Below are 26,594 nucleotides of genomic sequence, written 5' to 3' on the forward strand. Positions count from 1 at the left end.
GAATGCAATTATCACTTTAAAAATTATTTCAGTTTAGCAATTCTATATTGCTCATGTAGATACAGGAGTAGAAAGAGGTGACTGTAAAGTTACTGAGACTTCTGGTGATGCATGAGGTTCAAAAAATGCCAGCAGAGCCACGTGAGGCTCAGCTGTCTGTGAACAGAGCAGGAGAGCTGAAACAGCTTTTTTTTTTTTTTTTCTTTTTTTTTTTTTTTAATTTTGGTTTCCTGTTGGCTCTGGTGCAGAAAATTCTTATGTATCGTGGTCAACAGCGTGAAGCCCAACAGTGCCTTGAACTGTTTAACAATTTGTGCTCTAATACATCGTGCAGCAATGGTTTGTTTTGACACTATCAAAAGGTATGAGAAAAATGACAGCCCTGATGATGTTACGGTGATGTAAAGGAACCATAACCAAGAGACAGCTTACATACCTGAAGCAGAAATAGACATGTACTAAGCCAATGGAGTAAAACAGTTTAAGAAACTACTAATATTTTTTGTAAGACTGATCCTTTAGTTTTAATATTAAAAGTCAAGTATGTTAACTCTCTTATTTGCTTCCTGCTTTAGTAAATCTGTACTTATTCTGTAATTCTAGTGTGACAAATCCCTTCGACCTAGCAGAAATGAAATGTTCATGTACAGGAGCTAACCACAGTGTTGACATGTCAGAGGTGAGATGCATGGCTCTCACTGGGAAATGTACACTGTCCCTTTTCAACAGACTGTAAAGAACCCAGAAACAAAACCAGTAGGGCTTCTCATTTGCATCAGCAATCGCTAATACTGAAACCAGCACTGGCCCAGTGCTTAACATGGGAAGTGCCCCAGAGGTCTGGGTGTCACCGATTTGCCAACAGCTTGGACAGAACTGCCAAGCCTTAGCCTGAATCTAGTAGCACAGTGCAGATGGAAAAAAAATAAAGCAGCTTTCTGTTCCTTCTCACAGTGTAGAAGAGGCACTCACCGTTGCAATGCAGTACGGCAAGTTGTTCTTACAGCTGGGACATAAGAGCTCACACTCTGCGAGCTGGAATGCACAGTAGGGACAGGCTGTTGTTGGCTCCTCTGCCTCGGTTTTGTCTGGGTGCCTAAGCAGTAACATACAAACATGAATAAAAACTCAAGCTCTCTGAACTTGAACAGTGCTTCTGGTGCCTGGCAAATGTTTGGAAGTACAGATGAACACTGCTCACCTGACCATTGCTTCGATTTTCTTTTTGTATTTAAGATCTATTTTATTGCGATTCTCAGGTCGCATCAGCACAGCAGCAAAAGTGAAGGCCGAGTTCTTCAATCCTGCTCTGTGACACTCAATTACTGTTGAAGTCAAAATGGGTACAATGTCTGCAACAAAACGAACCAATAGCAATAATTATGTACTAACATTACCATATAAAACCTTTGTGCTAATAGGACATCGATGAAGGATGACAGAATTTTTCTGTATCACTCAGCTGCACAAATTGTGCAATTCTTGCAACCACACCCAAGAACCAGGGGTTCACCTCTTCCTTCCTGGTGCCTCTGCAGCACAGCCTGGCACTGGAAGTGTTTCAATTGTAACCGTTTCTCCTAAATCTGGTCTATGCTGTGTGAAGTCTGCATTGTAGCAATGTGTTGAGAGAGAACCCTGGCTGTAAAAAGATAAAACACTAACAGGGATTACTACTGGCTGAGAATTAGCAGAGAAGGCAGACTGACCCATGGAACAGCCTGTGTGGGCACAGGTGAGGAGAGGTGCGCTATCAGTACCGCAGCCATCCATGACAGCAGCATCAAGATTTCCCTCTCATGTTCCACGTGCCAAAAAAGCAGCCTTTTCAAAAGAAGGCTACTTCAACTTTGTGATAAAACCTCACAGAACATCAGCTGATTGTATCCATCCTGAGACTTTATGCATGGCTCAGGCTACTTAGCACTGCAGTTGTGGTGCTCAAGGACACATTAACCTTGGTTGAATCTCTCCTGGAGGTTCTCTACTGAGGAAGCACCCCAGGCACCTTCTAACAATGACTCCTGAGCTGCCCTGCAGAGCACAGCCCACTCATTTACGCTGTCAGTACTCACGTGATGGGAACTTGCTGATGTTGTTGGCTACACGTATAAGCATACGTGCTCCCTTCATGTGGTCGCCACGTTTCACGTGAGTCTGGAATACAACAAACACACCGAGGTGACTTCAGAGAGCAGTTCCTGCTCTTGGTGTTTGTCCTCTGGGCAGCTGCACGCCCCCAGCCTGTTAGTGAAACTGAGCACGCGCGTATCAAGTTCTAAAGGAAGAACCAGAGATAATGGGAGCTGTTCTCCAGAGGTCTCTCTACTCTCCAGACCACAACCAGCAGGCTGCTGCCTGATGGCTGGCAGGCAGGGGGGGTGCAAAAAGGCCAAAGGCTGAGCGGTTTGCTCCTGACTGGCCACTGGTGTTGGCCACCAGAAATAGCCTGGGCTGCCCTGCCTAATTTCAATTAAAGAAAAGCAGTGATCTGCTTCTGACTAGTAACAGTACAAGCAGTGCACATATTTTTAAGTATGAGTGCTATATGCATAGGAAGCCATACTTAGGTTCTAAATTATTCAGTATTTTAAAGAGAACAGCCTAACCAAAGAGGCAGAAGCATCAAACAGGTATGGATTCTCCTGAAGCTCACCACTAGCTTGCACTTGGAGTCCATACTAAAACCTCCTTGGCAATGCAGTTCATGAATACGGAGCACCCATCCGCACACTTCAGTAAACCACAGACTGTGCAACGTGTGTAAAAAGTCAGCTTCTCCATTCCTTACCTTCACTAAAATATAGCTGTGTAGAATCATAAGGTTTGTAGCCATCTCAGAAGGAATTTTAATCTTCTGGGTCTTTAATTCTGAATACATACTGAAAAGAACGTCGTGTGCATTTCGGTAATTTCCTTAAAAACAAACAACACTGAATTGTAATTATTTTTTTTTTCTTTTGTAACCTAATAAATGTAAGGAAGCCAAACATGAAGCTGCATTGATTCTTAGAGCAAAACTTCTGCGTGACAATTTCTTTGCAATGTCATAAGCAGTTGTTTGTCTCAGGATCCCAACCAGTATCAGCCAGGGAATTAAATAAGAAAAAAATACACTTGCAGAAGTCATCTAGACAGTAACAAAACATTTATGTGAATAACAACTCTGTATAATAAAGCTTTAAAAATGGAAGATGCTGTATCCAAGAGACACTGTTTCCACAACAAGTAGAGAAAAGGTAATTTTACTTAAGAAAACCACTTTATCCTTTGCTTTGGCAGCTCCTTGCCTCTGCAACCAACAAACCCCAAACCTTTCAGGGAGAGAACTTAAATGAGAACGTTAATTTGTGGCATTGCACTGCTTCCAGATCACTGATGAGGGATGTGTAGAAACCACAGGAGCTCATTAACTTCTAAACGTAGTTAAATTCAGCATCAAAATGTGTTCAGTGTAGTCAGACAGCTCTTAGCTAGGTGATTCTTCCTGCATTCTTTGTTTGCCATTATTAGAGCATAACAAAGTCATATTCTTTGCAGTTGGAGGCACTTAAGGAAAACTTCAGATTTAGTTATTTCACCAAGCATTGCTTCTCTCCATCTGCACAAAGCAGTTTGTTGTGTGTTGTTACTGCCATTGAATCAAGCTGCTGGAACTGCGTGGCACAGCATGATCAGCCTTAATATCATGTGAGTATTACCTGAGAAACAAGTTAGGGGAAAACCATGTAGGAAATGGCACACCCAAAGTGCATGCACTGCACAGTGCAGACTGCAACAGAATGTAAAACGGATTGTTAAGGAAAAGTTTCACCAACCATACTGGTGAAAACTTCAAAATCAAACTTGCTGAAGTCTCCTAAAGGATGAGGGGAAAAACCCTTGACTGCCTCTGCAGAAGAAACAGTTGCTGCAGAACAGGTGATATTACTGAGAAAAATGCAGGGCTTATTTTGACACAGTTTCTGAACACATCTGAGCAAGCAGTGAATATGAACTACAACATGGGACACTCCAGCTTAGGTACAACATTTTCAGATTCAAAGAAGCTAAAGAATAATCAAACCCTTGAGCCTGTACATTTCCTGCTTACATTATCAGCACTAATGCTTTATTTATTGCTGTGCTGCCCTGGCAGAACACGTTTGTCAAGGCCCCAGCCTCAGCCCATTGCTGTTTGTCCATTAATGTTAATTTCCATGGGCATTACTGTCCTCCAGTTCCTGAGGCTGCTGCTTTTCCTTTACGGATATTTTTCTTAACTTATTTGTAATGAAAAGAAAGCAGTGTTTTGGTAGGGCTGTTGCCATGGCAAAAGCAGCCAGCAGAGGAGACACTTATTTCACTTCTAGCCCTGTCCCTTCTTATTTCTCTTTTTTCTGTTTGTAACTTCAGGCAAACACAAGGCTCAGGCACCGAGGTACCCTTTGGCACAGCCCATCTCCTTCACACATCTACTGAAGGTTGAAGCATGCAAAGAGTGAAGGATCAGAATCCAAAGCTGGAAACTGTGTAGTTTAACTGCAACTCTAAGATCTGTTATACAGAAAAGTTGCAAGCAGTCTCCACCCCTGAATATAAAGAATGCAGAAATTTCCCATCACTTCATTTATTTCCAAGCATTTAATATACAGTTCTGAATCCCCATCTTTTCACAAAAGCTATTTCAAACTTAAAAATGAATGAATATAATTAAAAGCTTCGCATTTACCGAAAGAGTAAGGCTTTATAGCATAATCTATATTGACAATGGTACCTGCAGCACTGTGAGGCCACAGCATCACGTATGCTGTCCTGTCAGAAAAACCCGACTTACCTGAACGCTGCTCTTCCCTGGCGATTATTATAGCAGTTCTGGCAGCTTCTCTGTATTGCTTCAGTGCCATGTACAAGCGGAATAGGTACTTAGCATCCTAATTAAGTCAGACAAAAGCAATTAATGCTGGTAAATGGCAAGCATGGTGTTCCCTTCCTCCCCTCATCCACCGTGCTCGCTATGAGGCCCCTGAGCTGAGAACCAGCAGCTCAGGCTGGTGCAGCCTGTGGTGGCAGAAGAGCACTCCAAACCCTTGCTGCGGTCACTGTTACAGCTCCAGGTGCACACAGCTCAGTGTGAGTGAGGGCCAGCTCACTCAAAATTCAAAAGAATTGAAAACTAAGGGGACAATTGGCTAATAAACTGTATAACGTTTCTAATTTGCTGCACTACGTACTGTCGGTATGTTGTGCAATTCAAGAATGGGAAATGCAGCCAAGGGTTCGCCCAAGAAGTGACAATCCAACAGCTTAGTTCAATGTGAAGGAAACTGGTGAAATGATTTTAAACCAAAACTTCAAAAAACAAGATGAAGAAAACAACCAGGACTTCTGTTTTTCAAAAGGGTCTCAGACTTCCCATACACCAGCACAAAAAAAAGGTCAACATAAGACTTGGATTTCCGCAAGTATTTTAAGAAAATTGACAAGAGACCAAAAGATTCTGATTTCTAAAAATGCAGTTGAAATACACACTTGGATAGAAGGGCCTCGCTTTCAAGGAAGAGGAACTGTTACATGAAAAATAAAATCTGGTTTAGGGGCACTATTTTATACCTCTAGCTGTGATTTCAAAAGTGAGATTAAAATAAGTGCAGTCTGTATGTTACAATCCTTGGCTCTGTTCATCAAGGCCAACTTAATCTGAAACATAGCACATAATGGGATGCTCCCTAGTCAGAGAGAGGCAAGTTGGAAACAAAACACATCAGCAGCTTTAAGGACAGCTCAGTGAGGAAGAAAAGCAACAAACACAAAACCAAGTTGAACAATTCTGTGATATTATCAGTAAAGCCAAACACAATGGGTATGTCATGTTTAAACTGTTTACAAGTTCTTTAAAGGTGATTAGTTGGGCTGTACTCCAGAACACTGCATGGCTTTTGTATACAAGTCCCAAACACATTGCAAAAAAAGAAAAAGGAATCAAGAAAGAAATTCAAGGGAAAAGAAATATGAAAGGTATAAACACATTTCCCAATAAAGAAATGACTGCAAAGATTAATTTCCTATCCAAGACGCAGGAAGCAAGACAAAAGAGAAGAAATAATCACAGAAATAAAAGCAAGCAAGACCAGTATGCAGAAAGAATAAGGGCGAGTCAAATTCTTCTCTTAACTTTCCTCATGAGGCAAAACGTGAAGTGAGCAAAAATAATTAATTTCAAGTAATGATGTTACAGAATTTTAAACAGTCAAAAACTAGAAGAGCTGTAGTTTAACAGCATTGAAAAGGTTATCTGGATAAGAAACAAATGCATGTATCTTTGATACTATTTATCCTGAGGTCCCTGAGTGGGGGCACAAGAAAATGATGCTGCGTGGGCTGTGGGTGATTTTTCCCTGTTCCCACCTCCTGGTGTGGGCTCGGTGGGTGTCTGCACTTGCCCTGCTGGGCTGCTCCTCCCCTGTTCTCCTGCCTGGGACAGAGCAGCTGCCTTGTGGGAGCTGCCACGTCCTTCACTGCATCTCAAAGAAGAGATTTCAGTAACTGACGTGACAGACATATGGAGAAGAAAATACACAAGTAGAAGGCATTTAACAAATGCTTTATGTTTTACGCCCTAACCTTTCACGCTAGACATTAAAAAGGCAATAAATAAAGAATTTTCCATTGTCAACACATTTCCTAAAATCTTCAGAATTCCAATAATTAATTTTCCAGCCGACCTTAATTTTAGATTGCTCTTATTTCAACTTAGTTTTGCTTTCTGCAATGGTTGTGCCCAGCAAACATGCACAGACAGAACAGCAGAACTTTGCTACTTCATGCTTTCTGGAAGGTTCTAAAACACGACAAATGAAGAATCCCAGCATGCTGAAGTCAACAGATGCAATAGTCAACATAACACCACATTACAAACTAGCTTATTATGAGACAACAGTGTAGCAAATGTATGCTTAATACAATAGTTTTGGAATATGGTGCTTCATTAAAGCCACGTGACATGGGCTGAAAGAAGTACCCAGGCTGCTCTGAGCGATTGCTGGGTTTGAAGATGAGTGCTGAAGGGATTAGCAAGTTTCTGCTGCTTGCCTGCTTGAAATTTGCTCTTACACTCAGCTTTACAAGAGCACTACCACAGAAAAGCCACTATTCTCTAAAGCCCCCCTCTTGGTAATTTCAGAAGCAGCAGCTCTGTACCAGCAGAATAAGGATAAGGGAGAATTGATTTCTACTCTGTTTTTTAAACAAATAAAAGTAAAATGATAAAGTAAAATGATGCTACTCACTGACAGAGACTATGGCAGATTGGATTAAAGCGTTTAGAAGAACAAGAAAGAGCTTTTAAAGGAGGAAAAGAAAGCTCTACACTGAATTTCAAAAGAATGTTAAAGACAGTAATCATGGCATTCACACAATTGCTGAATACAATCTTCAGAACCGTTTCACCACGCAGATCACACCAGCTCATGTCCCTTACCCAGCCCTAAGCACAGCCAGTGGGCAGGCTGCTGCCAACAAGGAGAAGACAGGATGGGACAGGTTCTGCCCAACCACTTTACAGCATCAATACAAAATTACTTCTGCTTACACTGATCTCAGAATCACAGAACGGCCAGGGTTGGAAGAGACCTCAAGGATCATGAATCTCCAATCCCGCCACATGCAGGGCCACCAACCTCCCCATTTAATACCAGACCAGGCTGCTCAGGGCCCCATCCAACCTGGCCTTGAACACCTCCATGGATGGGGCATCCACAACCTCTCTGGGCAGCCTGTTCCAGCACCTCACCACTCCCTCTGTAAAGAGCTTCCCCCTGACATCCAACCTAAATCTTCCCTCCCTCAATTTAAAACCATTTCGCCTTGTCCTGCAGTTATCTACCTTTTCAAAGAGTTGATTCCCCTCCTGTTTATAGGCTCCCTTGGGATTTGTTGTACCATGTCTCTAATGGCTTCATTCTCTTCTGGTCTCTTGCAGTTGGATTCTATTTTGTTTTGTTACTTTTTACTTCTCATATAATTTTCTTTGTAGTTCAAACTTCAAATTACAGACACATATTAAGAAGTGAATTAAAAAACCCTACATACGTAATTGTTTGTTCCCAATTTCTAATTTTGCAAAAGCAAGGCTGGTGTAGCCATCAACTGTCTATCTAGTGTCTCTGGAAGGCTAACATATTAAATCTTTGGGCACTCTGCTGAGAAGACGGAGATTTTTAACCTCACAACAGAATCATAAACCACACCTGTGATATTAGAGGTGAAATAACCTCACTGTGCCAACATTGTGCATCCACAGGAAGCATTTACATTTTCAGGTGATCTCAATGGCAAATTCTCCCCTCAGTTCACATTTCCAAATTGTTTTTGGGCTAATTCCCTTTTGAGAACATGGTCATTAATTATTTAATGGATGGGATGGATGCTCCGTCCCTGGAGGTGCTCAAGGCCAGGTTGGATGGCGCCCCGGGCAGCCTGGTGTGGTATTAAACATGGAGGTTGGTGGCCCTGCCTGTGGCTGGGGGGATTGGAGCTTCCTGATCCTCGAGGTTTCTTCCAACCCAAGACATGGAGATGGAAGATTCTATGATTATGAAATCAAGGGGGGCTGCATAACTTTGAAAATCTGTCCACGACGTACCTCATTAGCTGACGTGTTTTTGTTCTTCATTCCCTAATGACCACCTTACTTTCTTCCACTGTGACAGTATGACCAGTTCTCCATTGTGCAAGACATCAGGAGTGCTGCTTGTCTTGAGACACACACACATGCTGCCTGACCATCTGGCAAAGACAACCTCCAGCAGGCTAACTGATCCGAACAGCTGACTTCTGTCTGTTTGTCAGTGCCAGCACTGGTTTGGATCTCCTCTGCTGTCTCCATTGTATTTAGAGAAAGATGACTGTATTTCACTTCTTTCTCATCTTTCTGAAACTGAAGTTACTGGGTGAAATGACTCACAGAACGATCATATAAGCCTCGCTCCTTAGTGAAAGCAATCCTTAAAAAGCAATCTGTGTCTACCAAAATTTTAGGATAAAATAAACTCGAATGTTCTTGTAGTACAGCAACGGGACACAACAGCAGTGACAAAATACAATACCTTAGGCATGCCATCATTCTCTCCTGTCAGATAATCTATCAGTTCATTTTTTAGGGCCTCATCCTTTGCCTGTCCCACCTATTAAATAAAGACAGAAGAAATTACTGTGAGGAAAAAAGAAAAAATACAACACAGGCAGACTTTTCATAAAAAACTGCAGCTACATTTGTTTATCAACTGATGATGGGAAAATGCCACACTACTGAAAGTAAACTTCTCAAAAAGATGAGTAATATTTTGTTTTATCAAAGTTGCTTACTGTTTCAATCGCCATTTCAATAGCCAAGTTATCTTCTGTGCTTGGACTTTTCATAAAGTGCCTTAATGCCTGAAAAGAAGTAGAAAAAGAGTTGAAGTTGAAATACATGAAATTAACATTTTTCTCATTTTTACCAAGTTGTTTCTCTCGGTCTTTTGACAAAAAAAAAAAAAGGCACAACGGATGGACTGTATTCTATAGCCATCAGAATAGCCATATATGCCATACAGGTAATGGCTGCTTTTCATCCTGAAAATAAGATGTAAGTCTTTGCTAAATCCTGGCATATTTCTTCATCTAGCTGTGGTTGATGTGGCATTAGAAGCCTCCTTAGCTCCAGCTGAAAGCACAGTCACCTATGATGGCTGTAATCTGCAAAAATCAGGACCTTTTTTTAGCACGTGCTCAGTAAGCAGGAGTCAAACACTTAGCAAGCATCAGCTGACAGACCTGCCTGCCAACTGACACACTTCCTTCTTTTTAAAGATCTGTTCATGTTCGGGTGTGCAGCACTATTTAACAAACTATTTTTACGGCAACCAAATCTTCATTGGTGAAGCAAATATACTGCAAATTTTACCTGTATGTTTACACCTCTTAGAAATTCACTGAGGGTAATGTGACTGACATTAATCCGTGCCTACTGCTATGAAAAGTTTATCTGTGGGACAGTGTATAACTCATGGAATCAATACTTAGCTCTTTAACACCTTTTTGTATCAGTACATGCCTCAGTTAAGACAGCTAAAAGTGTACAGGTGAACTTGATTTGGAAGTACAGTATTTTCAACAGTTTCTATGAACAGTCAACCATCACTGCTTTGTCATTTAAGTACTGACCCGTCCATACTGGCCACACAACAAGAAAAACTTTCCCGCCTGAAAATGTTTCTTTTCTCCTTCAAAATACAGAGCGATGCTCTGATAATCTTCATTGCTGGTACTATCGGAAGCTGCAAGAGAGAGAAGGCCATGATAACAGAGCATTCCTATTAAGTAAGAAAAGGGCCCTAACAAAGAAATACCCGTTATACAGAGAAAACCAAAGCCAAGTAGAACCAAATTATGGCTTGTGTGCTTTTTTCCTACTTAAAAGACTAAATGTCAGACATCAGGGCCTAATAATGCATTGGCATTATTGTTTCCACAGGTTTCACACGGTAGTGGGATTTCTACAGACATAACAGAATGGCCTATGACATGCTATTTATTCTTTTCATTATGTCTTGGCAACAATAAAATAGAAAAGATGATATTAAGATTACCATTAGGATCGTTTTCACAGCTTAAGAATATGAGGGTATACCTGTATTGCATAGTAAAAGATTATCAGGAGCTATCTAACCATTTAGCAGGCAATACAGCTGAGTCCTCTAACCAAGATGCCGTGTTACTGTACACATAAAGAGAGCCTCTTCTCCAAAGTTAGGTTTAAAACCTGTTTCCACCCACTTAGATTACAATTTGAGCCATGCTGCTGTGAAAGAAGAGAAGGAAGAAAGCACAAGGAATAATAATAGAACAATACTGCCCACCTTGACAAGCAGCTGTAATAGTGTATCACCAAGCTAAGTGCTGTGAAGTTTTTGTAACTACCCCACCCTAGCAGAAATGCATTTTTTAAAGGGAAACTTTCAATGTTTTATTGAAAAGATGAGACAGTTTGTTAGATCCTTATGTGAAACTTTCCACAAAGAAGGCTGCTAGAGCTCTAACAAAGCCAAGGTTTTGAAAACACCTAAGCTGGAAGTGAAACAAAGCTTATAGACCTGAATTAAAAACAGGATGACAAATCTGCCAATAGTGATTGGAAACAAGAAATGAAAAGGGCTGGGAAACAAAACCACACATCCCTTGTCTTATCACTTTAATTTGGTCTAAACCAAGTAAAAGTACAGTAAAACACACTGTGTGCAAAGCATTAAACTGGAATACTCACTGATGATATCAGCATAAATCTCCATCTTGTTGTGCTGTTGAGCTAACGTGAAAGCTTCATTATTGCATTTAGACATGACCAGGAACTGGATGGCAGAACCATAGTCACCGAGCTGCAGGAAAAATCTAGTTGGAATGAACAAATTAATACCTTAGTTAGGTAACACAAGGAATGCTCCAAACTTTAAGAAACATACAGTATTTTGTGGCATGCAAGAATGATGTATTTCTAATTTTGTATCTACATATTTTATCTTTTAAATCGGTTACTAAAATTAACTTACTGCAAATAACACAGCATGGCAAACTTTTATTATTTTCTAAACTCACTACTTCAGGTAATGTAATTTTCAATTGAAGAGTTAGAAAGAAATAAAGCAGTACCTGTTTAGTTGCCCAAACTTTAAAGAACTCAAGTCACTAAACTGAAATATGTAGTCATTAACCAAGTACTAGCAACTGAGTCTGATACACCAGCAGGCCTCACCAACTTCCAACAGGTATGACGTCTTCCAAGCTTTTAAAACTCTAACTGCCCATCTCATAAGCTGTAAGTGCAATAAAAACTACAAGAAAAGTACAAGAATATTCTTCCTGAAAGAAGTTAATATGAAAATTGTGTGTAACAATTAATTTTATGGTGCTCTCTATAGCTGCATCTAGAAAACCACTAACTTGGACAACACAATCACGATTTAAGAGTGATAATCTCCTTAAGTAGAGTGAAAAGGCAGTGTTAGATTGAGGTAAGTTATGGGATGTATTAAGAATGTGTTCAAGGAAATATTATATTTTCTAGAAGCTCATAGGATTTCTTTCTAAAAAAATTCCACTTACTGTACTGAGCACAGTTCTACCCTCTGGCAACAATGCAGAAGAAAGAAACAGTTACCAGCTCTCAAAGAGATTAACTTCTTAACGTATAATTGTTACCTGGCCACCATCTTTGCCCCATCAAGAGACTGGGTTTCTCTCACAATATTAACGGCCCTTTCAGGATTATTAAGGTGATCCAAACACAGTCGGATTACGCTGTCCCACTGCTTTGCATTCTCATACGCTACCACAGCTTCCTTGTACCTGAAAAATTACAGCTCCACAAGTTTTTCTGATTTTCAAAGACCTCTTTTCAGTATGGTATGAAAGAAACGTACAGTATTTTACTTCTGAGCCGTTATTCTGTGACACCTTCTTTTCAGTTTGCATAAATAGGCTTGTTTTGTGTTTACTAACTTTTCTCTCCACATTATTTTCTCTTGGGAGTACATTTCTTGCTGAGACAGTAGAAAACCACAGAAGTATTTTTAACTTACTCCGTCAAGCCTCCCTTTTTGTATATCTTAGAAGTAGTTCATCTGTTTTATCAGCTCCACATTAAGTCACTCGGGAGTGAGAGAACAAGAAATCCAAACAGAAAACTAGTAGCACAGTTTCAAAAATGAGTCTATTTTCTGTTCCATGAATGAGTTAAAGAAATTCCTCATCCTTGCACTACGCAGTTAACACTAATAATATTGTCTAGTCTCATCCATCCAAGCATTTAGCCTTGGTTGTCTCATCTTACAAGCCATCATTATTCTGAACTCCATTTCCCTACAGGCACTGACAAGTAGAAAACTAAACTTTGTGATTAAAATTTTATGATTATTGGCTGATATGACAAAGGCCTGTCTTGGTATTTATCATTTTAGCCAATAATTTCACTTTATCCAGTGCCTTGCAAGAGCAGCTATTAAGATGTAACAGTAATTTGCTTTCAGATTGAAAAAAATTCTTCCATGATTATTTCCATTTTGAAGGACCTTAAAAATCACAGCTTTATGAAAGGAATTGTTAGAAACAAACTGAACTTGAGTATTCCATTAATTGGACTGCTGTATTGCTGCAGCACTGTAAGACCTTCAATCATTTTTGTTATAAAGACAGTAATGTTTAGATGGGAAAAAATCAATTAAAACCATGTCTCTGATGGTAGTGGTTGGTCCTTAGACTATGTTTAAAATACTCATGCTTGGGTATTTCTGAATCCTTTTTCACAAGCATGTTTTATGCAAAATTTAAAGTCTGTCTTTTAGTATATTTTATAGAAATAACACATGCCATAAATAACAATTATATATTCTATAAATGCAGATAAACACACCTGCCATCTGCTTCTTTGGCCTTTGCATATTGCAGGTGAATCTTTGGAGATGAAACATGAGGAAGAAGTTCACCAACTTTTGTCCTGGAAAGACAAGACAAAGTGAAGAAACATTTCTGGTTTCCTTTTTCTCTAGTAGAACAGGCATGTTTATATCAATACTGAAAAGGTGGTTAAAAAAGAAAGTATTTGAACACAATGTGTAAGCTTTGAAGGCACTTCAAAATGTTTAAAGAGCTGTACTTAATAGTTGGAAAGAGGCAATTACAGGCAGATCCTCTGAATGACAACATCCACAACACAGCAGAGCACGTGTGAGGCTGCAGAGAGGCAGGCCCTAAATGTCCCTTCTGTGCCTGGAACGCAGGGCACTCCCTAAGGCTTCAGGAGACCTGAACGAACTTCTGCCTGAAGAAACAAAACAAGCCCCTCCCTGCTTCCATGTCAAGTCTGTCACTATACATAAGCTACTCTTATTAACAAGTGTTCTCTTGGTTCACCATGATGCTGCTGATACACTTTCACAGCAGGATAAATTTTTGCATCGTAAATGAGCGTAATATTCCAGCCTAATTTTTAGAGCACTTGCATGAAAGAGAGGGGATCTTTCTGATCTCTGCTTTATTCAGTTTCTCTTATTAAAATAGCATAAAATGAAATTAGATAACAATCAAGACTCAGAATCTCTCTATAAAATAGTACTTCTCCACTGTAAACTTCCACATTCCCCTTTAAAATGATGTACAGAAATTACGTTAGTTGTATTGACAGCTAACAGATATAGACTCCTTTTGAACAAGCAAGTTAGGACAATTTCCAAATGTCTGAATATTCAAAGTCTTAGGCACCTGATGACCAACAAAATTCAATGAACTTAAAAGAAATTGCATGAATTAAATCACCAAATGCAGGCTGCACACCATGCACACTCACACATGCAAAAAGGACTGGAAACTGCAGCTAACAGTGACACAATAAAAGGGGGGGGGGGGGGGGGGGGGGGAAAGGAAGACTCCCATTTCCAGTAAGGCTGTATTTAAACCAACATAAGTTTCTAAGAGGTGAATGCTGTTCTTGTTCAAGCCTGGGGAGAGGAACCACAAAACCAGAGACATTTGCAGCCTTGTTCTTTTCCAAAGGCACCATGTCAAGTCCTCTGTTACAACAAACAACACCTCCCTGCAATCTGTACTTACCAGTTTTTACACCGGATGTACACTGATGCTGCCTTGTCATAATATTGTCCCTTCTCATACAGCTGTGCAGCTTCTGAAAATTGCTGTAATATTGAAAATCATTGTAATATCATTTGTAAACTATGATTATGAATAAGTATCCTAATGCATTCACATATTCAACCTTAGGCTTTGTTAATTTACCTTCATGCTCTCCAGAATAGCTCCACAGTCCCTTTTTAGTAACCTACTGGGATGCTTAATGGCCTGGTTTACGCCCTGGCGGATATCCCCCATTCGAATGCACATCTGAGCCACTCCAGCAAGGCAAGCTTCATCGTGTTCCTGATACTAGCAACCAAATGGAAAGCAGAGACATTACGTATCAGAAATTGCAGCTGGCAAAATCCACAGTAACAAAACACTGATTCCAAATAACAAAACATTACATGGACTTGGTGAATTCAATTTTTGCCTACAAATTCTTGCTCAGCTTCAGCTATTTTTTACTAGTAAAGAACAACTCTGCTTAATTTTTTTTTTCCTTAACCTTTGGTCTTTTGTTTCTGTATTTCACTTGCAAAATCTGTCCCAGCCAAGCATACAGGGAATATATTATTACAAATGGCTCTGTACTACTTCATTCTTTCCTTCAAAGCCAACAGTAGAAAAAAAAAAGCTTGTAATCTCTCTTCATTTTAATTTTTTTTTTTTTCCCCAAACATGGTAAGGCCACTGAACCTTCATAAGGGCAAATGGCTTGAACTCAGAAAACACTGCTATTTTCTCTATTAAATTCCCATATTATTATTTCAGCTGTTTCATAATAGGCATTTTGCAAATATTAGGGAAAATAATGCCAGAATAAGGGAATATCTACTGAATAAGATGTCTACTTTGTAATGCAATCCTAGCATGGCTTTACGTACATAAAATTTCAGCAAAGAATAACCAAAGGAATAACGAAGATTTTTGCTTTAACAAATCCTAGCAACATTACCCACAGTGTTTGCACGTCTACTATGAAACTGCTCAAACTAAGTCTTGTTATTCTATTCGAACACAATGGCAGTAATGTTCTACGAGTAGAGAAAGCACCATTCTGTGCACTAAAAATACAAAAAAAGTACATGAAGGACTGCTATCACCAAAGCAATAGTTGTGTAGATTTAGCACTGAAACAATAAAGCTGAATTCAAATCATCTGAAACAAAACACTTGTAAGTGTAGTATTTGATAACTACACATGCTATCAGCACTGGAAATGAAATACCTTACTGTCCCCAGTGATTCCCTTCTCATAATGTGCCAGAGCATTCATATAATCGCCCCTGCAAGAAAATTGGAATTATGTGGAACAAGTTTTAATTGGAAGAGATCGTTACCTTCCTACCTAGCAGATCTCTCAGACAGATTATGCATGCAGCTGTTTTGCTTAAGAGATTAAAAACTGCAAATTAGGATGTGAGGTATGCAAAAGAAGGAATTACACAGTATGTTACGGCGTTTCCCTTTGTTAAGCTATTAATCAAAAGGCAAGTCTGTCTCTCAATTCCTTTACACTGAGCTCAATCGAATTCCATGACAGAGAGGCACAGAATACCCATGTATGCAATGCAACTCAATAATTTCACCTCTATTTCTACACATACTGCTGGAAAATAAACCAATCTACTTTTTTTTCCCCCAGCTTAACAGTGAAAGTTGGTGGCTTATTTTTTTATTTTTTTAAGTACAATCAGAACAGAAGTTATAGATGGTCTCATCATATATATTTATGGCCTCAGTTCCCTCCTGTCTGTGACTGTCCTCCAACAGTTCTGGGGGTATTACAGAAATGGGAATTATATACAGAGCTTTTCCCCTCAGGTTAGATGTTAAACTGCCTGAGTTTCATCTGCAGAGCCGCAATACAGACTTAATATCACAGCAAATGGTTAATAATTCTCTTTTGAGGACTGTCAGGCCTGAAATCTGACACACTTCTATTTAAAATGTAAGAATATGAAGGCTTGAGTATTGAAGGAAAAACAAGCAAAAGTTTTAAGCAAGGCTTTTGTCCAATGAAAATAGTCTTAAACACTATGAATTTTCTCTATTTTCCAAATGCTCACATGCAACAAAGTACTTATTTAGGAGATGATATTACATAGTGGACCCACCATTCAAAAAGAATATAAATATACTGTAATCAATCAAAAATCACTACTACTTGCTAACCTATGCCTTGAGCATGAAGCATTTCTACAAAACTTTTCTTCTGGTCTTCCAGCTGCAAAAACTGGTAACTCAGCATTACAGCTGAGCTTTCTCAGCTACAGTATCTCAATGGCATGTTCTAGTTAGCACGAGCATTGGTTTTCATGTTCTTACACTACAGTTTTACAGGAGAACTTACGTGAATTCAAGTTGCAGTGCATATTCCCTTGATATGAATGGGATTTGGTCTGGAGCCAAACACTTAGCCAGCTGAAGTGCACTGTCCCAGTGCTGCAAGTCTTTTCGCATCTATTAACAAAGAAGAGCACCATTTTCTGATGGAGACATCAAATTCTGAATTGTAATATGCACTTTACATTAGTCTAAATGCAATTATACAGCTAGTATTCTAGTAGGATGTAGACTATTTGAGAGAGCTACATTTATCTTAAAAGAGAGTGTCTGCAAGTCACACAATAGCAAGAACAAAACCACAGAGGGCAGAATTACCAGAAGGTAAAATATTCCAACATTAAGGTGAAGAAAACTGCATACAAAATATTTACTCATTTTGAGTACCTCAAGTGCAGAAATAGGACGAGAGGATGCCAAGTATAAATCCTGAGCCAGGTTAAAATTACTAGTAAACATGGCAAGGTGTCCTGCTAAAAGGTTGTGATCTTCTATTCCCTGCAAAAGGACACAATGGGTGCAACAATATTAAAAAGCAGAAGTTACAGGTAACACAGTCTGGTACACAGTAAAGCAACACGTCCCCACATAACAGGCGTAACAGATTCTACAAACCCTCACTTTCTTACTGTACCTCAAAGCCACAAATGCTGTCTAAAATCAACACCTTGCAGAAGTATATTCTTAAGGTACTATTGTGTGTACACTTTCAGATGCCTAAATACAATCAGCTTAAAAAATACGTATAAGTGGCTTTAAACACTCTCTTACAAATAGCAAAGGATAGAGAGCTTGTCTGACACATGAATATGTATATTCTACTCCTTTCAAGAAAATATGGGAAAGAATTCTGCATTCCAGTAAAGTACTGCAACCACGTGAAGAGGAAACCAAGCAAGAGTTCTGTGGTTTGAATGCTTTCTGCTCTACAACAAACTCTCTTGAAAAAGATTCACCCATAATCTAAAAAAGAAAAATAAAAATAAAAAATAAAAAAAAGAAATTAGAAATTCTTAAGAAGAATTAAACCACAGCACTCCCCATTTAAAAAGGACTATGCTTTACCTTTATTTCTTCTAGTGACATCACCATCCCAGCATTCCCACACGTCCGATAAACACGTATTGCAAAATCCACCTCCATGTGATGTAAGCAAGCTTTGCCCAGCTCATTCCAACTAGACTGGTCATTCAGAAGTACACATATCCCCCACGCTTCAGAAAATCTATGAAGGGAAAAGTAATTTAAAACCAGTACTTCCTGTACCTAAATTTCCTTCTCTACTCTTTTTTTCCCTGATACTACGACAGAGAGAACTCAAAAAAATCTCTACTTCTAAGCCATGGAGAGATAGACAATTATCAGGAACAAAGGAGAGGTGCAAACGCATAACTTACAGTTCTGCTTCTGCTATTTTTACCATTCTTTTTGATGAAATCACCTATTCTGGCAGTTTTTCCATTATACTGATTTTGCTTTGCTTCAGTGCAGTGGAAGAAGAGTGAGGCAAGAAGAACCTTCAGCCAGTTTTGGAAGAGCCACTGTCATAGGACCCCAAATCAGTCTTGAACAAATTACTTCCACTTGACAGTGGAAAAACAGAAAGCAGCACTATTTCTTTTACTCTGGTTTGCACAGACACCATCATATGACCTGATGGATCAATCTAATTTATCCATATTCATTATGACATTCTCAGATAACCAGCTATGCTGTATAGAGCTATAAGCACAGAAAAAAATATTTACAGGATAGAATTAAAACACAGATGTACCTTTTCAACATTAATGCTTGAGTAAGCATTTGTGCCAGCTCATTAGGTCCAAAGTCTTTCAAGTCTCCAAGGAAACTGTGAGTACTGAGATAGATATTGTTTGTTTTCCCACTCTGAGTCTGACAAGTTAATTCTCCATTATACAACAGCAAAGGTTTTTGGGAAAAGGGGACTTCTGTACCACCTGCCAATATAATCTTCGATCCTAGATTCAAAGATTGGGAAGAAAGAAGACATCATTTAAGAAAGTCCTACTTGGGAAAAAATGTGGTAACTGGTCAAGTTGCTGGCTATTAACTCAAGGTCTCTAATTCTGATAGTCACAATCTACTGTAAAAGAGTACATTTGCCAGTGAAATAGAAAAAGTTAAAAATTATAAACGATAAAAATAATTTTCCAAATGTTGGTAGATAAATCTCTAGGCACTTGCCACTCATGCAGAAATAGCTATGGATACATTTTTGGTTAATACTATAAGTGAATAGAAGTTTTATCATCTGATCCTAAGAGCTTCTCTTGCAACATACAAAATACAATTGAAGCATAGAGTGCAATTATCAGACAAAAGAGGGCAGGAGCAAGAAGCTTGAAGGGTTAAAATCAAAATGTCTCTTGCTGGAAATTTGCAGAGAAACCTACACAGCAGTTACTTTTTTTATTAGACAGTTAACACTTCAAAACCTCTGCACTGTTCATTTTCATACGCAGTTGTGGAAATATTTAGCACAAATCAAAAACAGAACGTGTTTTACTTTAATAACTGAAGTAATTGACGATATTTTCAAAGCATTTGCAGTACCTTGAATGGCATCTTTATGAAAGACATAAGTGTACACTTTATCATCATCATAAGCAACAAAAACACCTTTATCCATTGGCCAGTTTTCCCACAGGATTCCTTTAATGGTTGGTGAGAAATTTGGAATCTCGTGTATTCTATCATTTACCTGGGAAGAATGCAGAAGTAAAGTCACAAGGAAGCAAGACTAATGAAAAGAGCTAAATTTTCATTCAGGTAATGATTAAGAATAGAGGAATAGAAGAACAGCAGAAATATGAAATTCTTATTACAAGAAGTTTTCTTATGAGCAGTGACTCTGAATAGCATAATTGTTTAATACAGAAAGGAAGTAAATGGAGAAAATACATGTCACAAGCATATTTACTTTCCTTGGAAGAAGAGCAATGGTACAGGCAGTGAAACTGAAAGGTAGAACTTTAACATTAGCTAAAATATCAGTACTGGAATACACTAATATACAATTTCTGAAAGGCATTTACCATAATTAAATTACCCTGATCTACTATGACACATTTTATTTCTTCACATTACTATTCTTTACATTACCATTCAAGCCTTTTTGGCAATTTCTTCTAGCATATGTGTTGAGTAACAGAAGTTTTATCATTCTCTATAAAACACATTTTACAAGATAGTTGGAGACCTAACTTGTAAATATTAGGGCACAGCTATCCCACATTAACTTACTGGACAATAGACAAAGCCATCACTTTTTTCATCTATGAAAGCCAGTCTGGTTCCATTAGGATCAGGAAAAATTTTTCTCACGCTGACAGGATGACGATATTCATTCACATATTGCCAGTCTTCGATGTAGAAATAATGAATGACTCCAGTCTAATGAGGAAAAAAAAACAGAAAAGGCTAATATTGACACTAGTAAATGGCAAGTAGATAATGAATTTGATTGTGGTGATTTTTTTTCCTATCTTAGAGATCTGAGTATGAAGAACATGTAAACAAAACAGCATTTCCAGGTTTCTTTTGACTTTTTTCCTCATTGCCGGACATTAGTAGGCAGGATAGGAAAACTTGAGGCTTTTTGAGGGTGGGATTAAAAAAATGGAGGGCCTTTTTATTTGAAAGAAAAAAAAACTACCTCACTAACTCACTTCCTGCCTTTTCCAATGAAAAAATATGAATATCTATATTACTGTAACAGGAGAGTGGAACAGCTGTTTATTATTTCTTATTTCTCTAACTAGCACTAGTTCTATCATTAACTAGCTGTGATCAAAAAATACCCAGAAATAAACTAAGAATCCAGAGATTTGAACTAATCCAAATAACCTTTGGATGTCCTCATTTAAGAGCACAGTTAACCACTTTTTCCTTCACTTGTCTTCAAGCTGAAGATAACCATGAAATAGTTTTAGAAAAGAGGGAGGAAAACTCACTGAGCTTTATAGAGACAGTACAGTGCAATTCTGAAACGAGGGGAAATGCCTGCTTCTTTCTTGAAAGAAATTTAGCCTTCAACCAATGCTGAATAATTTGCCTCCCAAGAAGAAACAGAAATCCGTAGGTACAGGTTTATCCAATACAGGGGAAAAAACAACCCAACTCACTGGTGATAAACACTGTTTCTCAATTAGTGTTGCACAAACAAGAACACCAGAACTAAAAGGTGGCTTTTGAAGTCAACTGTAAAACTTGCACACACCAAATTGATCAGTTCCAAATTCAGCATTTAAAATTTATCAGTACTAGTTTTAACTAGCTAAAAAGGCACCTGAGGAAACAGGAAAGCCCTCAGCTGCTACAAAACCATTCAAACTAGTAAATAAGTGATAAGAGCAGAGAAAGCAGCTCTGTCTTTCCTCTGAAAGGTCAGGACATCACCATGTGTCAGAAAGAGCACAGTACAATGTCAAATGTGCCCTGTATTCCCTGCAGCAGAAAATACTAAAACAAAAAAAAAATATGCCTCATACAGAGGAAAATCTCCTGAAAAGTCCATTTTCACGTTATTCTTCAGTGTCCTCCTAATTTTTTCTCCTGTTGAAACACTTACAAAAATAAAAAACAAAAATCCCTATCATCTGTCAAATGGTTCAATAGTAAGCTGAGACCTACATTTACACTATAACACTTGCTTACCTCATTATCTTTGAGTCCACATCTATCATGTTACCACTTGAATCAATATATTCAAAATAAGCCCTATACTTTTTTTCTTATATCTGGAAGATACTTTGACTGCCAATTATCTCACTACTGCAACAAAATTAAATTCTGCTACTAAAAAGCAGTGTTTTGAACCAAACATTAGTAAGACAACATTCCTGCCAAAACATCTCATATAAGTGCAACTGTAAGGGAAAGTTGGATGCAATTTTGCATAGAAAATAATCCAAAGTGAATTTCTCAGTAACATCATTTTTTCTTAAAAAAATGATAATAATTCAAATCATTTGAACAGAAATATATTCAATTTTAAAGGATCCTTAAGAACAGAGATAATACTCACGTCTGTGCCGTATATGAGGAAGTCACCAGTTAAAGCATGGCACAAAATTCGGTATTTATCATCATCTGCTGGGAAGAGTCGAGTTTCTCTTTCTTCCTGAGCATCCACACCTTCACCTTCTATCTAAACATAAGAAAAAAATGAACTTAAAGTCTGCACTGTAACTACACTGTTGATATCAGAGTTTTGCCTGTATCAAGCTGTCCAGAAATGAGTTTCCTATCACACAAACAATTCACAAGAAAACAGCTTCTCTCACTTGTTCTAGACTAGCTTATATTTCTAAAGTTTCCAGAAAATCAGTTTTATATTTTCATTAGCCAGCATAGAAAATAAAGAACTTTATTTCTATCTCCATTAACAGAAGATTACTCCACTTTATCTCATTTTAAAGATTTCTTGAACTTGTTCAAGCTTAAATCTACTAATTCAGAAATCCAAACTGACTGAGCTCTTACCATATGCAACTGGACTTTACCCTCAAAGAGAGCAGCAGCGTAATCAGAATTAAGATGCATGCTTGCTACTGTACCCAGATACTCTGCATCTTTAAGCTTTTTCACGTCTACAGAGAGAGAGAAACATTCAACATTTCATTACCAATATCCGGAACTTGAAGTTTGATTTCATTTAATTACAATGTCTTGTAATAACTTCTTCAGTTTGGGAAAATCATTATTTTGTCCTAATAGGGATATTTGGTAATTCATTCTTTTTAATTGCACAATGCAGAATGTCCAGCACTGCTAAGCATAATGCCACATTCATTAAAAAAGACAAGCAACAATGTGGCTGCTTAAAATAAGAGAATGAAATTAATGCTTACTGTTTTCTCCAAGCAAATAAAACCAAGCCCGATTGTTCATTCCTACAGCCAAATGATAAACACCAACAGCAATGAAACTGGGCTCTACTTCAACAGAGACAGTAACTGGTAGCTCCTGTAAGAAAAGCAGTATCAGTTTCCATCCATTAGTCATTCTTACTCTCCTTTTATCCAAACGAAGTTTAAAAGGAAAAGGTTATCATACTCTCTCCACATGATTGGCTACAGTAACTTCAAGAAGAGAAGTGAGGTAAGCAATCCGCGTACTGCAAGTATCGCCAAGGACTGGAAGCTTTGTCAAGAAAACATGCAGGGATGCTCTTCGTGTAGATACTGCCAACAGCTGTCCATCATCTGTCCAAGCCAGCTGATTGACACCTAAAACATTTACAAGTTTTGGCAAAAGATCATTTCTTTGGCTACTGAAATGAAACAAAGAAGCAATGTTTTCACTTCGAAATGTAACAGTAGGAGGAATTCACACCTAGGAATATAGGTACTAATGTATTCAAACCAAACCAATTAAAATATTTCCAAGATAAAATAGAATCATTCGGACAAAACCCAAAATTCACTAATTTAGCATCTTCCTAAGAGTAAAGACTTGACTGAAATACTTTCAGATACACAATACAATAGTGGTAACTCACACCTAAGAACACTGTCTCATAAGAATGTTCTGGAAGCCACTGGAGGAAAACTTGTGTACCAGATTAAGTATCATCCCCCCTAAGTAAATGAGATGCAGAAGAGCATTAAGAAATTCACCCACCCAAAAAACATGGAAAGAAGTAGAAAACAATCTGCATTATCCTATTATCTGAATATACCACATTGCAGATGAAAAAACACAAACTTGCACAAAAAAGTCACAAGCCTAAAACCTAACAAACTCTGATTGATCAAATATTCTTCGAGCTGCACTTCTCTATTCCTCAAAAAGATAAAATAAAGCTCTCAAAAAATAACCGTATGTTCTCATTTTTGCTATGGATCACCTAATGCATATTAGTTGGGAAATAAAAACTTCATAATAAATTCCATTTTTACATAGTTTTTCAACAACACTTTTTTTAATACATACATGTAAACAAGCACAAAATTCTATTTTTTACCTGATTTATAAAAATTGCCACCCTCAAGGAAATTACTAACATACCTTTGTTTTCATCATCCAAGTTTATTATGGCATACATCTTTCTCAGGTCTGACAGATCATGAATTTTAATGCTAAAACAAAAATAAACAGTCTTTCTCACTCACATAATTCTCAGTCACCATAAATTGTAAGAAACTCAACCCAACCCAGTTAAGACAGCCTAATGGAACAAAACGAGAGCATGAATGCAGAATATCTAAAATTTCCTAAAGAGCAATGTACACACACGAGGAGTGAAGAGACTGATAGCTTTCATGTGCTTTCATGTTACCTAGTATGTGTGAAAGAATGGCTTAAAAAAACATACTTATTGTACAACTGATGTGGAGTTGTACCATGCTTTTCTCATAGGTATCTAACTCTCGATGTGCAAGTGCCTTAAATCAACAGCCTGTAAGGTCACACAGAGAACTGAGGACAGAACAGACTACTGCTGTCCCTCAGCTTCTTCTCCACTGAAGAATTTAGTTATTACAGGAACAGGAAGTAGTGGAAGAGGAGCTGTAGGGCATGTTCTATCATATGCACAATACATTTTGGAAGAACTTCAGTCTGTAACTACTTTCTCCTTAATTGCTTGCACATTTATACTTTTCTCTAGATTGCAGTTAAGACCAAGTGGCAGAAGTTATCAGGTTATCAGTACATTCAGTACAGATTTAAATGAATAGTTACATTGCTAAGCATCTATGTCCAATCAACCATAGTAAAGAAATTAGGACTTTTCAGTTGATGAATAACAGATTAGAAAAAGAATCAGTATTGAATTTTATCTACTTGAAAAAAACAAAACAACCCTAAAAACACAATTAATGACAATAAAGTTAAGTGAAAGTGCAGAGATATTGGTCAAGATTAGCTTCTTCTACCTTTAGGCAAAGAGGCAGTTCCAGAGAGCAATTGTTCTCATCTTCTCTTCACAGACTTCTTTGGAAGCCTTGAAGACTAGCTCTAATGCCAAACAGCTAGAATTACATGAGATTAAGTCTATTCTTTATGAATAAAAACGGTCACTTACCAATTGTCACCACCTGATGCAGCTTTGTTTAATGACTGTGATATAGCAATGCTGCTTAGATTATCTTTATGATTGTGAGCTTGAAAGATTTCTTGACCTATCTCACGAATGTGTGTAGAGATGACTACAAAACACCCTCGTGAGAAACCAATCATAATGTAGCCATCACCATACCTGATAAAAGGAAAAAAAATAACAAAAGAGATTTATTTATGTATTATGCAAAATGCATTTTCTTTCAGGCTACTGAGGTAATCTGTCAACCCCTCTTTCTAATGGGAAAAATAATCAAGTTATGGGAATCCATACATATCATGTAGAACAACAGGGTATAATACAGATTAAGGAAAAAGCAATCAAAGATTCCTAAAGAACAAATACAAATTTGTCACACAAGGGTGCTCAGCATTCAATCCTCTTTTATCCTCTCTTCTACATTCTTTTGTGCCCCTTTACTTTCTGCAAGCAGCATACATGGCAGTGATGCTAGGAGAAAGAACTTTGGTATCTTCATTAGTATAAACGTGCCAGGAGGTGGAAACTTCAATTTCAAGGTTATTGCTGAGTCCGTTTTTATCAAAGCTATGCTAAAAATAATAATGGCAGTCATTCAGCCCTTAAGGCACACTGCTACAAACAGCAGTAAAGCCAGAGTGTGCGTTTGTGAATAGATAGTTTCATATTCACGGTGTCAAGTACAAATAAGCAGGTTAAAACAGAAATAGTTACAAGCATGCCAAGGTTAATCCAAACAAATGTCTCATCTGCTTAGTTGGGAAAAAATACAATATTACAAAGGAAAAAATCTGGGCACACCTTGTCAGGTGCCCCAAAATAAAGAACATTCAGCTACAGAATTTAAGCGTAAGCATTAAATGTTAACAGCACATTGACTGAACAGACACCGTGTCACAATTCAAAAATACAGAAACAGCACAGCTACTTCTGGGTGCAGAGCTGAAACTTCTAGCTCAGAATTTCTGCAAAGGAATATCACCCAGCAGGGGAGCTACAAAAACATTACCTAACTTTGTAAACAAAGTAGCTGAAAGATGCAACTCCACCATAGCTCTTCCACTAGCAACTCACCCAAACCTACTGAGCCCTCAATTTTATCTATTGTCAGGACAGTAACAGTATTACCATTCTAAAGCAGAACATACCAGGGGCAATTACATTTTGGCAATCCTACCTTCTCAGCCATTGAATTGTTAAAAATTAGAAAACCTAGCTTCATACATTTAAGAAAAGTTCGTTGTGCGCAGTGGATACATGTTTTCATTTTCAGCATTTATCAGAACGACTGAGGAAATCTTTCAGCTTGTTAATATGAGAATGCTGCATTAAGGAAGCTCTGCTTACCATCTGTAGGTTACAATACTGCCATAAGGCTGCTGAAATTTCAGATCAATTGGGTTATCAGGATCATTCAAATTAAAAAGAAAGAGAGTCTTCTTGCCAACCACTACACTTACCTGCCAATGAATGAAAAGAAAAAATTAACTCAGGAGGAATAGAGTCACATTAAAATAAGGCTCAACACCCTCTCTAA

The 26,594-nt window shown here is 38.1% G+C and overlaps 1 protein-coding gene across 6 annotated transcripts in view; it reads right to left on the reverse strand.

Annotated features, from left to right (window-relative positions):
- The window catches only part of WDR19 (WD repeat domain 19), a 38,139-nt gene that overhangs the window by 3,308 nt on the left and 8,237 nt on the right, over window positions 1-26,594 (reverse strand). For all 6 annotated transcript variants that reach the window (XM_048941299.1, XM_048941297.1, XM_048941296.1 and 3 more), the window contains 27 exons: window positions 26,405-26,517; window positions 25,043-25,216; window positions 24,025-24,095; window positions 23,071-23,243; window positions 22,866-22,980; window positions 22,498-22,604; window positions 22,040-22,162; window positions 20,257-20,406; window positions 19,567-19,714; window positions 18,767-18,971; window positions 18,058-18,217; window positions 17,380-17,490; window positions 17,000-17,109; window positions 15,875-15,932; window positions 14,806-14,952; window positions 14,623-14,705; window positions 13,427-13,510; window positions 12,217-12,363; window positions 11,285-11,409; window positions 10,186-10,298; window positions 9,346-9,414; window positions 9,087-9,164; window positions 4,817-4,913; window positions 2,792-2,916; window positions 2,076-2,157; window positions 1,202-1,352; window positions 973-1,096 (listed from right to left, as the gene is read on the reverse strand). In XM_048941299.1, the coding sequence (XP_048797256.1) occupies window positions 973-1,096; window positions 1,202-1,352; window positions 2,076-2,157; window positions 2,792-2,916; window positions 4,817-4,913; window positions 9,087-9,164; window positions 9,346-9,414; window positions 10,186-10,298; window positions 11,285-11,409; window positions 12,217-12,363; window positions 13,427-13,510; window positions 14,623-14,705; window positions 14,806-14,952; window positions 15,875-15,932; window positions 17,000-17,109; window positions 17,380-17,490; window positions 18,058-18,217; window positions 18,767-18,971; window positions 19,567-19,714; window positions 20,257-20,406; window positions 22,040-22,162; window positions 22,498-22,604; window positions 22,866-22,980; window positions 23,071-23,243; window positions 24,025-24,095; window positions 25,043-25,216; window positions 26,405-26,517 (3,243 nt within the window). The remainder of the gene's footprint in view (window positions 1-972; window positions 1,097-1,201; window positions 1,353-2,075; window positions 2,158-2,791; window positions 2,917-4,816; window positions 4,914-9,086; window positions 9,165-9,345; window positions 9,415-10,185; window positions 10,299-11,284; window positions 11,410-12,216; window positions 12,364-13,426; window positions 13,511-14,622; window positions 14,706-14,805; window positions 14,953-15,874; window positions 15,933-16,999; window positions 17,110-17,379; window positions 17,491-18,057; window positions 18,218-18,766; window positions 18,972-19,566; window positions 19,715-20,256; window positions 20,407-22,039; window positions 22,163-22,497; window positions 22,605-22,865; window positions 22,981-23,070; window positions 23,244-24,024; window positions 24,096-25,042; window positions 25,217-26,404; window positions 26,518-26,594) is intronic.

This window comes from Lagopus muta, chromosome 4 (assembly GCF_023343835.1).
Source record: "Lagopus muta isolate bLagMut1 chromosome 4, bLagMut1 primary, whole genome shotgun sequence".
Classification (NCBI taxonomy): domain Eukaryota; kingdom Metazoa; phylum Chordata; class Aves; order Galliformes; family Phasianidae; genus Lagopus; species Lagopus muta.